The following is a 14,607-nucleotide window of genomic DNA, read 5'->3' as shown; positions in this document are numbered from 1 at the left end:
AACCTTCGGTTACATCCGCACAGAACAGCCGCATTCAAACGTTTGCCATCCGAGGTTGGTGTTAAGCTGATCAACAAGCTCCCTGATGAAATCAAAAATTTGAATGAACCAACAAAATTTAAAGCTCGGTTGAGACACTTTTTGGTGTCGAGGGTGTTTTATTTAGTCATGTTTATGATGAGCCAATGTTAAATTAATTCACTCATCCTCTATTTCTGGTGGTAAAATTTAGAAGATTTTAAAACGTATGGCTGTAAGTATGTATCAGTCTTAGGAATGAGTGTGGACTGTGTATGAACGAGTATGAATGGGGGCAATTTAAAATAGATATACATATTTCTAAATAATTTAAATTTGACGATTGTATGCAATTTTTATTATTGTTGGCACAATAAAAAGTATTATTGTTATTACATTATTATTACCTCCGGTCGGAATATACCGAGGAAAAGCTCTACTGATTCAGATTTTGACGATTTTGGATTTCACTGGTTGAGTAGTTGAGATAAAAGTGATACTTAGAATTATGTTAGAACATTGATTTTAGGTATCAAATTGAACGCCGACTAATATCTATATAATTATCAAAGAAAAATTGAAAAATCGCTTCCGGTCAGATAATACACCGGAAAAACTCTACTGATAAGAAGTTCCGACTACTTTGGATTTCACTGACTGAGGTATTATTTCATTTTCCTTAGTATATTCCGATCGGAAGTGATTATTTTTGTTTTTTTTTCTCGATAATTATATAGTCTATTTATTAGTCGGCGTTGCATTAATCTCTAAATTCAATGTCCTAACATAATTATAAGTACTACTTTTACCTCAACCACTCAACCAGTGAAATCCAAAATCGTCAAAACGAATCAGTAAAGAGCTTTTCTTCGGTATTTACCGACCGGAAGTGTTTTTTTTTTCTCGATAATTATGTAGGTAGTAGAGTACAGTTTAATGATACTCCAACAAAAAAGCCAACAAAAAATCGTCGTCCTAACTCAATAAAAAATACCACGTTTACCTCAATAACCGAAGTCCAAAGTAGTTGAAGTTCTAATCATTAGAGTTTTTCAGGTGTATTTTATTTCCGACCGAAAGTGATTTTTCCGATAATTATATACTCGTCTACAGTGTAATGATACAAAAAATCGTCATTATAACTCATTCATAAATACCCCAATCAGTGAAATCCAAAGTGGCCGAACTTCTAATCAGTTTTTCCGGTGCATTTTCTGACCGTTAGTTTGATCTGTGCCCGAGCAACGCTCGAAAATCGCCCTTCTTTTCTGAAGGGTTTTCGGCCGTCAGTGGCCCAATGTCCCCGAAGTGGTATTTCATTTTTTCCACAGAATATAGTTGAGTCAATTATACGCTTGAGTGAAGGTCTGTTGTGTTCTTTTTCTTTCTTATCCAGTGAATCCAACATCACTTTCGTGCCTTCTACCCGGCCAGAATCGAACTTCGTAAAGTTTCTCTAGCTATACAAGAAAATTTGTGGTACTAGAGTTGCTGTGAGAGTTTAATTTGCCTATTAAATATTTCCACTTTCTATAAGGCGTAGTTACTAAAGCTCCATGTTTTTGGTATTTACCTTTTACCAGTGAATTCATTGGCAAATAACACACAAAACGTCCCCCGGATCCCCCGGTTTCGGACCCCCCCCCCCGAACGAAATTTCTGGCTACGCTACTGCACAGCACTCTTGCCCCATCCACCGTTGTACCCTGAACCCCCATTATAACCTTGAAGAAGGTTCTTAGGACAGGCCAGAATATAAGTTACTCTGGGCTGTTCAAGTTCAGAGCAATAGTTCTTCAACTTAGCAGAAGGTAAATTAAAGCATATAGTGAGTCCAGATGAAAACTTTATGGCCAACATTATCTACAAACAGTTATTTTCTTGTGTACAATCTTGCAACTTAAGATTAAGACTAACAATTATTTCATCTTTCTCGGATACCAATGATCTTAATGAATTAAACTCGTCACTACTTTAAATTTAGACATAAGACTAATTAACTTTCATGACAAAACATGGTTTTCTTTTACAACAGCATCATTTTCTTTATTACAGTTTAAATCAGTTTTTCTTTATTACTTCTGCTAGAACTGAGACTTGAGAGGTAAAACTTCGTTATAAGGTTTGCTGATGGATCCTTAGTTTTATTGACTGTATCAACAACCTCATCCAAAACTTTCACTAAATAAGAAATATTTATTTACTTTTACATCATAAAAACTAATATTTGGATAGTTAACCTCAAGCTTTGTAACATCCATGCACAAATTGCTAACGATACTCTCAATATGTTAAAAATATTAAATCACAGATAAAACGCCATTCAACCTTCCACGAGTCAAAACCATTCTGTCTTACAGAGATGCTCAATATTTACACTACTATTGGTGTATAGTATAGTATAGTACAATAAAACCCTTTTATATGTCTAATGTGAGGACATGGTCAGTGTTATGTATAGTTTAATGTCAATAAAACAAACACACTTTGCTTATATACAAGTTTCTTGCAAACAATAAATACCAGATGCAAGGCACAGTTGCGTCTCCAGACACTATGCTGCTAAAGTAATAATGGCAGTTCTTCTCTGGGGGAACCTTTCCCAACAGTGAGGGAGAAGCTAGAGAAATTGGTAGTCTTACTTTAACATTGGTAAACTGGGATTAAAATGCGCCTTCTCCAATCCGAAGAAATCCAATATGCACCAGTTTGAATGCTAGGAAAATAACCTCAATCAATTTATAACAGTGAACATGAAAATTTGGTCCATACTCATGGATTAGTCTGGAGAAATCAGTTGCTTCAAAATGAGTGTTCATAGTTAAAATATGCTTCAACAGTGCATAACAGACCGTAAATTATTATAACGGACAAACCACAATAAAAATTTTAAAGGTAGCATCAACGCATAACAACTCATAGCTTGCAGGTCCAGGTTCATCAACCTCACTCTTAATGTTTCAAGATTGGCTTTCAAAGTTTGGAAAGAAATAGTTATATATCAGCTCAGTGAATGGGCAGTTTAGAACTAACCCAAAAAGAGTTTTAAAATTCTCATGTCATTTGCAACAATGATTGTATTTACATGGTATTTGATGTCTCGTTTTCAGGTAATGGCGACAAAGTCTAGTGAATTTTATGAAAACAAAGAATCATTATAAGTTTATGAACAACTTACTTTTTGGATCTCTTCATACAGATAGAATCCAGGAGTCATTCGTATTGAATGTATATTATTGAATAATTAAAATATATGATATCCAGAATAAAAATGTTCTTGAAATTGCTTCTCAGAGTATTTTTGGGTAGTATTTCAAGATAAAAAGATGCCTATATTTTATTCTTATACTAGCTGTTCCATATGGCTCCACACACACAATTGTTAAAATCCTTTCTACTTAATTAAAGCACTCATGATTTAATATGATGGAGCCCTATAATATTTTTTAAATGTAAGTAGGTAAGCATACATATTATTTCAGTGTTCATGGTAAATAAGAGGTTAATGGACTGACTTTTATACAGGGTATCCCATGAAGAAACGGAGGAACTGTCAGGACTTGTTCTTACGGTGAAAATAACGAAAAAAGTTCGTATACACATAGTTTCAAAGTTTGGAAAGAAATAGTTATATATCAGCTCAGTGAATGGGCAGTTTAGAACTAACCCAAAAAGAGTTTTAAAATTCTCATGTCATTTGCAACAATGATTGTATTTACATGGTATTTGATGTCTCGTTTTCAGGTAATGGCGACAAAGTCTAGTGAATTTTACGAAAACAAAGAATCATTATAAGTTTATGAACAACTTACTTTTTGGATCTCTTCATACAGATAGAATCCAGGAGTCATTCGTATTGAATGTATATTATTGAATAATTAAAATATATGATATCCAGAATAAAAATGTTCTTGAAATTGCTTCTCAGAGTATTTTTTTGGGTAGTATTTCAAGATAAAAAGATGCCTATATTTTATTCTTATACTAGCTGTTCCATATGGCTCCACACACAATTGTTAAAATCCTTTCTACTTAATTAAAGCACTCATGATTTAATATGATGGAGCCCTATAATATTTTTTAAATGTAAGTAGGTAAGCATACATATTATTTCAGTGTTCATGGTAAATAAGAGGTTAATGGACTGACTTTTATACAGGGTATCCCATGAAGAAACGGAGGAACTGTCAGGACTTGTTCTTACGGTGAAAATAACGAAAAAAGTTCATATACACATAGGTCCAGAAACGCTTAGTTAGCGAGCTATACAGGGTGAAAGATTTCGCCCAGATTTCAGTGCCACCGTTAAAAGGGAGCCTTATTAAATTATTTTGGACGTTACCCAGGACGTAAAATTTAATGTATATTATGCAAATTGAACTGAAAAATTGAATAAAATTGGTACCACACCTCTAGCTGCAGTAATTTTTAAGATATCTGAAGAAATACACAAAATTCGGTGTCCAAAAACAAGTTTCATTTAGGTTTCAAGTAGATTAACTTTGTTAAATGTGTAACAAACACATAAAATTCTTTAACAAAACTTGTAAAGAATTAATTTCTTAAGATAATGATGTAAAATAAGCCAGTAAAAATTGTACGTAAACGTTAAGAAAATCAATTTTTAATTAAATAAATAACGTACGAAGAATAGACAAAATCGGTTAAATTTTTTTTCTTACTGAATGTACATCCTAATATTTGGAGAAAACATGTTAATTATTGAAAATATTATTGAAAATAATTATGTATAGATTTTATTTATAGAAACATTTTTCTATTTTTTCTAATGAATTACATACTAGTAAAAAAACTTTAGTATATAAGGTTTAGTGCGTAAAGGAGAGTTTCTTGTTTGAATGAAATGTATTTGACGGTACAGTTGAGTTTAACCTGATAAAAAAATGTATACATTGGTTTTAAAATCCTACCTTGGTTAAAAAGGGTTTACTTCCAGCTCTTGACGTCTTCTTTTGGTCTGGGAAAGAATTGCTCATTGAAACATGTTGTATGCTTATACCTCTGTTTTTTCACTGTCGTAAAAATGCTATATCACAATGTCAAGGATGACAACCAGTATTTTGTACCTTAGGTCATTCACAGCTTTATTCATCAACGTGATTTTATAACACTGTTTTAATAGTATTTCAAATGAATTAGGTGTTTTCATTCGTCATTGGTGCAATCTGGATTAAAATTTGTAAGCTAACTTTGTCTTTGTTATCTGCATTACACTACTGATAGAGCATTGTGTACTTGATATTTTATAAAATTAAAATGTAAAGAAATATTTTGGTGGAGACATCAAAGAAAGTTTAAAAGTGTCTACAGTTGTTTAGTGCCAGTTAAATTTGTATTATGAAACATAAACATTATCATTATTTTTCCAAATTCTAAAGTATTCCAGAAAACTTTTCTGATCTTTCTCTTCATATAAATCGTCCTTGAACTTCTACAAATATTTCAAAAAAAGAAATGGTGCCCACCATTAGTCCACAGGTGTCCTGCACCGAGTACTGTGTGCTCTGACCGCCGAGCTAAAATCTGTACACTGAGCACCGAATTAATAAATCCGACCTGTCAAGCAAAGCAATAAAGTACCCAGTGCCATGGTGATCAAATAGGCACCAGGTTCAAGAACTTATACTAAATAATGTAGCTATGGTGTGAAGGGTTGATTCAATACGAATGTTGATTTCAGCTCCATTTCACCTTCCGCTTAGTGTAGCTCTGAAATTCACAGATTTTTTGGATCTCTTCAGACGGACGTTGACTCCAGATTCCAGGAGTCAGGTCTGTGACAGCGTCAGTTTTAGACACTGCACTTAGCGGAAGACGAATTGGAGCTGAACTCAACATTTGCATATACTACATATATTTCTTCTATATTTAAGAGCAACAAGTAATAAAGGTTTACTTTAAACCCTTTATTTTTCATATGGAAGCAATAGATATGTTGTAGTGTTTGAAGGGGTTGGGTCAGGGTAGTGTTTAATAGTAATGAAATAGATATGTTTAAATCATTTTTACTGTGTAATTTAACTCACTATAAAGTATTTAAATGTTTAAATACACAACAATTACATTAAATACTACCAACAATAGTCATCTGTTAAAATGAAATAACTGTAAAAAAAATCATTATATGACATCTTTCCTTCCTCTATTTCAAGAGTACATTAGAAGTCTAACTTTTGAGGTGGTCTTATATTATGTCCAAAATAGGAAATGTCTTTTATTTTATTTGCAGAATCTTGAGAATTCACTGGAGGTAAAACAACAATGCTCTAATAAAACGTAACAAACCGTCATATGTGTTTACTGGTATAGGATATTATAGCTAAATTTTCAACAATCCTCCCCTCTGCTTTCCAATTTAAACACACATTAGAACCAATTATAAGTCATCTGTCATGACTGTTCAATGTCACTGATTGTAGTACTCTGCTTGCTGACAAAGGTATTGGATATTACATTCCCTAAACTGTTTATGGTCAATGTTTTCTGGTTTTAATTCTTGTATTAATTAAGGTAATTTGGTCCTCAATTTCCTTCCCATCAACAGTCTCGAAGGACTATATCCTATAGGTCCTAGTGTTGTTCTACACTCTAAAAATGCAAGTGTTGGATATTTGTTTTTAACTAGAATGTGTTTATGGATTTGGACTGCTCTTTCGGCTTCTCCGGTTGCTTGATGGTACATAGGATTGCAATAATATTAAATCCATATTCAGCTGCAAAGAAACACCACTCTTTACTCATAAACAAATATATGAGTAAGAATATACTGTATTTATAATAATAATAATAATAAGAATATAATATAAATATGGAATCTAACAAAACTCAAGGAATTGCATATTAAGCAAAATATGATTCCTTTTTTTTAATTAGTTAGTCTACTGTCATTGTTGAGACATTTATTATTTCTAAGTATTGTGATTGATACTCTACGACAGTTAAGTACTTGCCTCTTAGAAAGTCAACATAATCTATTACAAACTTCTGCCATGGATACTCAGGTGACTCTGATTGAATCATCTATTCATATAATAAATATATTCTATTCTATCTTTTCTGTTATTGGTCACATCTCGAATATTTTAATTCTACTAGGGATATTATCCAAATCTTTGCTATCCAGAGTTGGAACAAGTGTTTTGTAGTGTGTTAGTATTTTTAATTTCTTACCAATTAGAAAGTTGGAAATCTTCTCAGCTGTCCAGACACTTTTCCAGAGGGCTTCCTTTTCTGGGTATATTGTCTTACACAGTCCTGTCTCTTGAAGCAAACACTACTATTTTAGGAACTCCTTCTTCTATTTGTAGAAGTAACATTAACTCTAGGCTATATAACGACGAATCTGCTATTACAATATTATCTGCCTTCAAGTTGTACTTTGTTAAAAATGTTGACTAGATTTGATCAACAACAGCTTGTTTATATCAGTAGTCAACCAAAGTTCTGCTGATTGTTTGCTAATAGCCTTCTTTTATTTACATTTTTGAATGGCTTTTTCTAAGGTCAAACCAGAATCTTCTTGAAATTGAGCCAATAAATGTTTATCTACGATAACTAAAAACTTTGATCACGAATAAGTTCATCTCGAAGATTGGCGCGTTGTTTGGCCATTGAGCTTATGTGCTAGAAAAATATAAAAAAGTTCACCCTGTTGTTAAAACTGGAGTTAAATTTCGCTCTTTCATAAATTAAATTATGTTTACCAATAAATACATAGTCAAAAGCCTTTATTACTTACTGACTCATAAGAATTTTGATCCTCCTAAGAAAGATGTAATGATGAAAGAATATTTTCAGCATCAGATCCCATACAGTAAATAAGAGAGCTAGCTCATCAGACTTATGGTCAGTCCTGAGGCAAGTCTGTACCCCCAAAGTTCTGGATATTTAAAATCAAAACTTTCTGGAGGTTAAAATATGATTGCTGAAGTTGATTTTTATGTAACCTTAAGGGGTGGGTACGATAAGCGGACCCGGTTTTTTATATCGAAATTAGCAAACGATATTACTTAATCATAACCACCGATATAATCAATCGATACTGATTAATTATTTTTAACGATTAATTAAATAATCTACATCAATAGCTGTAAACACTTTCAAATAATACTCTTAATGTAATATTTCAATTTTATATAAGTAACATTTGATTATTAAAAATGACAGTCAATTTTAGAAAACTACACGACATTGCTTTTGAAGATGATAAGACATGTTTTTCAGGACTTCAACATGTTGGACTCATGTGGAAAAACCCATTATGTGAAATTTGTGGGAAAGAAACAACTGTAACTGTGAGAGGAGCAAATATGGTCGTCTTCAGTTTTCCTAATTTTGGTTATAATCATTTGTTTAATCACTGTAAATATTAGATTCATATTTTAATTTAAAACATATGATTGTTATTGAGAACTATAGATACTTTATATCGATTGATAGTCTAGGATTTGAGATGCGAATATTAGGTATGATTCGATGATTACATTCTTCGATTTAAAAAACCGGGTCCACTTATCGTACCCTATCCACCTTGAGTCTTGCAATCGAAAGTTTGATATATATGATGACTGATTAGTTTACTGAAGAACTGTTTATTATATCTCTTGATTCTTGGCATTATAAATAAATAATCACTGCTGCCACCATATTTAATCGTAATAAAATAAATACTTTTAATTCATTTTTATTTTGTTTGTTATGTTAACTCACAATAAGGTATTAAACTTTTTACATAAACAAGAAATATGTTAACTGCCACCATCAAAAAAATAGAATACTTGTCTATGAAACTATTATACAGGGTGACAATTAAGTCTGGAACCTCTTTTTTAATTTTTGAACCACAATAGAAAGAAATACCAAAGTTTACACGTGCTTACTGGTGATAGTAACGCACACATCTGCCCAATTACCGACAGGATAATCCCTTTGGGGGACGGTCCACAAGGAGTCAGACAAAATTCTTAAATAGCAGCATAGGTTTAAGCTCGAGATTTGGTGCACCTAAGAAATCTCGTGGTCCAAGAAGCTCAAGATATTCCTCGTGACTACCTTCAAAATGCAATGGATGGCTTTTACAACCTCCTAGGACATTGCCAGACGATGGGAGGGGAACATTTTGAACACTTACTTTGATCACAGGTACTTAAAAATTGGTTTTTACTTGTAATACGTAATAATTTACATTGTTCAATAGTTTTAAAATTCAAACCGCTATAACTACTGAATGAATCCACCTTTTGAAATCCGGTTTGCGGAATTGTACTCTGCTAAGTGAGACCTTTAATTTGATATCAAACTTGACCTATACTGCTATTTAAGAATTTTGTCTGACTCCTTGTGGACCGTCCCCCAAAAGGATTATCCTGTCGGTAATTGGGCAGATGTGTGCGTTACTATCACCAGTAAGCACGTGTAAACTTTGGTATTTCTTACTATTGTGGTTCAAAAATTAAAAAAGAGGTTCCAGACTTAATTGTCACCCTATAACAAGGAGGCTTCTATTTCAAGTTTTAAAATCTTTACTTGCCATTCTATAATCTGTAATGAGAATTTAAATAAAAGAGTGATAAGAGATGCACCACATGTATAAAAGTGTATAGCTTTACATTGATCAAAACCTTTTAACAAATAAATTATGTTTAGAACTAATGCTATAATATTCTTTATAACCTGTACTGTTGATATTCGAAATAGTGAAGTCGTTTTCAATTTAAGAATATTTGTCTTATTGTGCTTCTCTCTAGAATGATTCCTTGACTTTTGGAACTTATGGTGAACACAAGGAGCCAGCCTGGCTAGTCTGACCAGTCCAGGCTGTCTCCGCAGCACTCATAACACACAACCAGTCATCATACCTTCAGTGTCACACAAATCACTGATAATCCATCTTCAGTTTGATATTTTGACATGACAACCACATTTGAATCCATCTTGATTCTTGCCTAAACCAGAAGGGAAATCTCTTGCAAAGTAATATTTTATTAATTCATCCAGCTTCACATTCTTCCATGAATACAGCAATTAATTACAAAACTGGTTATCGTATTACATGCTATAACTTCTCTAAATTTAACATCTGATCTCATGTTTTATTTAAGTTAGGTTATCACTGTTTAATAAACAAAAGATGAAAATATTTTTATAACTAGTTATGACATAAACCTAGAGGAGTAATTCTCCTTAAAATGAATGTTGGAGTAGGATTGGACCAGTAAAACAATTGCATAGAAAACATCAAAATATTTATTTAAGACTGCTGTTTTTAAAATTTACATATATGCAAAAATTATCCAGTGAATAGCATCTTTTAATAATAATAACATTTAAAATAGCTTTTATAGAATACTATGATCTAAATCTGAGAGAAATGGGTTACATTCATCTGGTTGGAACAAATGCAAACCCTACTTACATAAAAATACTATGTACATCACTTCATTATCTGTATTATGTAAAAATATGGTCAACTTTGAATAAACTATTTCCATCTCTACTAAGGTACATTCTTTGTCTGACACAACAATAATAAAATCTGCAATAAGAGAACGTTATTTGGTTCGTGCTGCTGTGGGCATCAAATATTAAATCTTTCAAAAAGTTGTAACAAACTACAATAGAACATCAAGAATTAATTGCAATTCGACCCGTTACAAAACTCATGAGGCACTGCACAATTCACAATGTATTTTAATGAGCATTGTAATAAAAGTACAACTAGGCTAATAAGTACTAACAACATAATATATTAGCTGACCACCAGAACTCGTGTTTCTGAGCAAAGGTCTTTTATAATAAAGGAACATGGTTTCAATTTTAATAAATTTACAACAAATGAATCTGAAATTTTATCACAAATTTTTGGTCTGGTAAAAATGTGTAAAATAATAATACAAGAGTTTATCCACCTGAAATGGCAGTGATGGTGAGGGGCAGTAGAGACAGAGCGGAATGATGAGATAACAGAAGATAACAAACACTACACCGATAGCTGCATCTGCTTCACACTTATAACATTACAGATAGAAATCTTAGCAAAAACGTTAACAAACTACTACGGTATATAGACGGTATAAAACTGTTCTCCGTACCATGCTCAGTCTCAATAAGATTCTCACTTCGTTAATTGCTTCTAAAGGCCTTTCACAGCAAACGTTTTGTGGATTCTGAACCACATCTGACCCGGCATCACAATAAGTTACACCGAAACATTAATTACACGGAGCGGCACACTTAACCGTGTGCTAGACAGTGAACATCACTCAGACACTTTGTACTGAATGTGTTACATCATTGACATAAAGTTCATAAAATACATTTAAAACCCTTTAGAATTATTCATAATTTATTAAAGTTATTATGTGATGCTTTACTAGAACGTAATTAATTACTAACAAAACAAGAGTCCGTAAACATTAACGAGTACAACAATAGAATAGAGACAACGTGCACTGCCATTTGTAAATTAAAAGGAAATCCTGAAGAAGTGAAACTATCAACAAAGAAATAAATAAATTATAGACAATATGTAATCGTAATGGTATATACAAGTCATGAGGCTGCAAACTATGTACATATAACGAGCACGTGGCAGTGGAGGCCGGTGCGATCCCGCAGTAAACTTAGTCCTGAGATCATTCCGTTTCATATACACATATAAACAATCTTAGAAAATCTAAAAATATACACATGGTTACAGACTTCGGAACAGCTTTGAGCATAATATTGCTAACACATCTAGGTGGGACTATCCGGGACAATGTGATGAGAATAATCCAACCAAAATGTTACTTTCACAACCGTTTGACACTCCAACTAGATCTCTTCAAGTGACGGTATACAAGTATTTATCTTAACCAAGTTATTTGTAAACTCGCCTTTCATAAAAACAAACAAGTAATAGCAATTAAATAGATGTTTTCAAGAACTCAAATTTTTAACATTTTTTAAGACATTTAGAGGGTTCTATTTTGTACAAAGAACAATGGTCTACTAAGAATGAAGGATTGACTTATGATATAACCATAAAAGGTGTTTCAAAGTCTGCTTAAAAGACATTTGATTCGATTAACAGTTCAAACACCAAATCTACCTTAATTGTAAACAGCCTTTTTTCAAAATGAAACCATTTAACAAATAGTTAATTAGAAAAATAACATTACATTTTAATATAAGTAACACTAATTGTAGACATTTCGTTGACCAAAGACACTTAGTTTGGCTTTCTGAGGAAGTCCCAACTGTAACTGTATTCACCATCACATTGAACAGATCTGTCAGGAGATTGGCATGTGCGAGTCTACGATGGTCACGCTCCCGTACAGTCAATCTCCACAATGTCTTTAGGCACATCCACGAACTGGTATACAAGCCGCTGGCCATCCACCTTTGCCAGGATTCCTCTCTGGTAGTAGTACCTACAACACATTTTCTCGTTAACCTTCTGCCAGCTGAACTTTCGTACAGTACACATTAAATTAATACTATGATTATCTGAAACAAGTTTAATGTAGGCCTAACTGTATTAAAAAAGTTATACAAAGAATTCTTGATCAACTTACATGTTTTTTTTACTTTTCTTAGCATTTACAAGGACATTACTGAAATAGTAAATAACTGTAATGCATAAATATATTCATATATTATTATTAGTAATCTAGTACACTTGTGGTATTGCTGAAATACAATATAGTAAAATCTCTCTCCGTATTCTGACATTCTATAGTTCAAACCCAGACCTTTTCCAGAACCCAATATCATCAGCAAGGAGAATTTATGTCTAACTAATATTGTTAATTTAGCATAATTAAATCCACTTTTAAATACTTTCCTCAGAAGAACCCTCCTACCCTCTGAGCTTAGCCTGGTGTGTGAAAAAGTTTGATGTTTTATAAAAGACGCAGTTATCTGTGGCTTCACAAGCAAATTTCAAAATCAAAGAGCGTAGCCTTCTTAGTGAAACCACTTATGATGTTATATGATAGATTCCTATGATATTTTTCAAACCACATAAATTAATATACCTACTAAAAACAACCCTAGTCAATAATTAAATCTAGAGACTAGTGTATTGTTCAGACTGAGTTTGGTATGTGAGACACTATTTTGTTTAGTTTATTTTCATTCATTGTAAGGCTTCCCTTCGATAAAAATCTGAAGCTTGCTTTAGGAACTCAAAAGTTTTGTAAACTTTACAGTATCCTTTGATTTAGTATTTAAAATGACTTTACTTGATTCTATTAAAATCCAAAGGATTAAAATGCGAGTCTATAATTTGTAAACAAATTTTGAGTTGACAAAGTTTGATTATTCCATCATTACCTAATTAAGTATTGGACTAAATTGTTACCTTAGAGCACGACCCATGGTCTCATAGTTCATGTCAGGCTTGTTCTTGTGTAGGCCCCAGAGCCGTGACACAGCTTTGGAGTCCACCAGTTTGAACACGCCTTTCTCTCTGTTGGTCCACTTGATGTAGCGAGGGCAATAGTCTCGGTCTTGCAGTAGCTTTAGCAGGAACTCCCACAGGTACGTTGTGGACCCTGTACAGAAACCATTAATTAGAATATAATCTTATACAAAAACCAAGCAAGTATTTAATTGAAGATTGAAGGAACTAGAAATGGAAGAGATATGACTAAGAATATAGTATATTGCCTAGTGTATATTCAATGTTTTGTGTAAGCTATAATGAGAGAATATATCAGGAAAATTATAACTACCTTCCCGGCTTTTCCTTTTTGCTCCTGGAGGTAAGGCTTCTCCACTTTTGATCCTCTTTATTTTCTTCTTCGCTCTTTGTTGGAAGCCGAGCTCAAGGAAGTACAGGTCGTCATGGCTGCTCGAGGCGGCTGCCTGTATAACGGAGGTGGGTGCGGCACGAGGAGGAGATGGTGCGGAAGGGGTGGCAAAGTAGTGATGACTGCTGGGTGGAGGCATATATCCATACCCGTCTGTCACTGCAAAAAACCAAACTCATTATGTTATAGATCATTTAATATTTTTAAGTGTAAAATATGTTCAATTCGATCGTCCTCAGCCAAAAAGTGCGAGACTACATACTTTGTTAGTAATGCAGGACATTAAAAAATGCTTTGTAAAAATTAAGATTATAATTATAGTAACTAACAAGATTTCAAGTCAGGTTATCATGAAAAGCAATTGTCTGTTTGTAGTTCACAAAATATTTGTAATTTTATAATTTTACAATCTACAATTCCTGAATATTGCAAGGAGTTGAGAAATACAAAAACTTGATTTACATGAATATTACGATTTTCATTTTTGTTTTCAAGTGGAACGCTTCACGATTACAGTATTACATGTCATCCTTGCACAGGGGCCATGCTAATCTTTTCTGTATCATTCAAATCTTGTACTGCCAAAGCAAGTTTTTCAGAGTTAAGCCCCTTTTATTTTGAAACATAGACAGTGGATATATTTAATGCACATACAGAGTTTAGGTATTTAGTTAATAAACATTTACCTTACTTTCTGCAATACAACAATAACTGTGTGAAGACAATAGTGATGCAAGACTGCGAGAGGTTACAATCAAAACAAAACGTT

The 14,607-nt window shown here is 32.9% G+C and overlaps 1 protein-coding gene and 1 pseudogene across 2 annotated transcripts in view; both read right to left on the bottom strand.

Moving 5' to 3' along the window:
* Positions 1–10,266: 10,266 nt before the first annotated feature.
* The window catches only part of LOC124360578 (ecdysone-induced protein 74EF), a 37,790-nt gene continuing 33,449 nt past the window's right edge, over positions 10,267–14,607 (bottom strand). For both annotated transcript variants that reach the window (XM_046814309.1, XM_046814308.1), the window contains exons 5-7: positions 13,761–13,997; positions 13,388–13,580; positions 10,267–12,455 (exon numbers count right to left, since the gene is read on the bottom strand). In XM_046814309.1, the coding sequence (XP_046670265.1) occupies positions 12,347–12,455; positions 13,388–13,580; positions 13,761–13,997 (539 nt within the window). In that variant the 3' untranslated portion in view covers positions 10,267–12,346. The remainder of the gene's footprint in view (positions 12,456–13,387; positions 13,581–13,760; positions 13,998–14,607) is intronic.
* On the bottom strand, positions 14,333–14,430 carry LOC124361592 (annotated as a pseudogene).

The sequence above is a fragment of the Homalodisca vitripennis genome, chromosome 4 (genome assembly GCF_021130785.1).
Source record: "Homalodisca vitripennis isolate AUS2020 chromosome 4, UT_GWSS_2.1, whole genome shotgun sequence".
In the NCBI taxonomy this organism is placed as follows: Eukaryota; Metazoa; Arthropoda; class Insecta; order Hemiptera; family Cicadellidae; genus Homalodisca; species Homalodisca vitripennis.
This window is presented reverse-complemented; position numbering and strand designations above follow the sequence as displayed.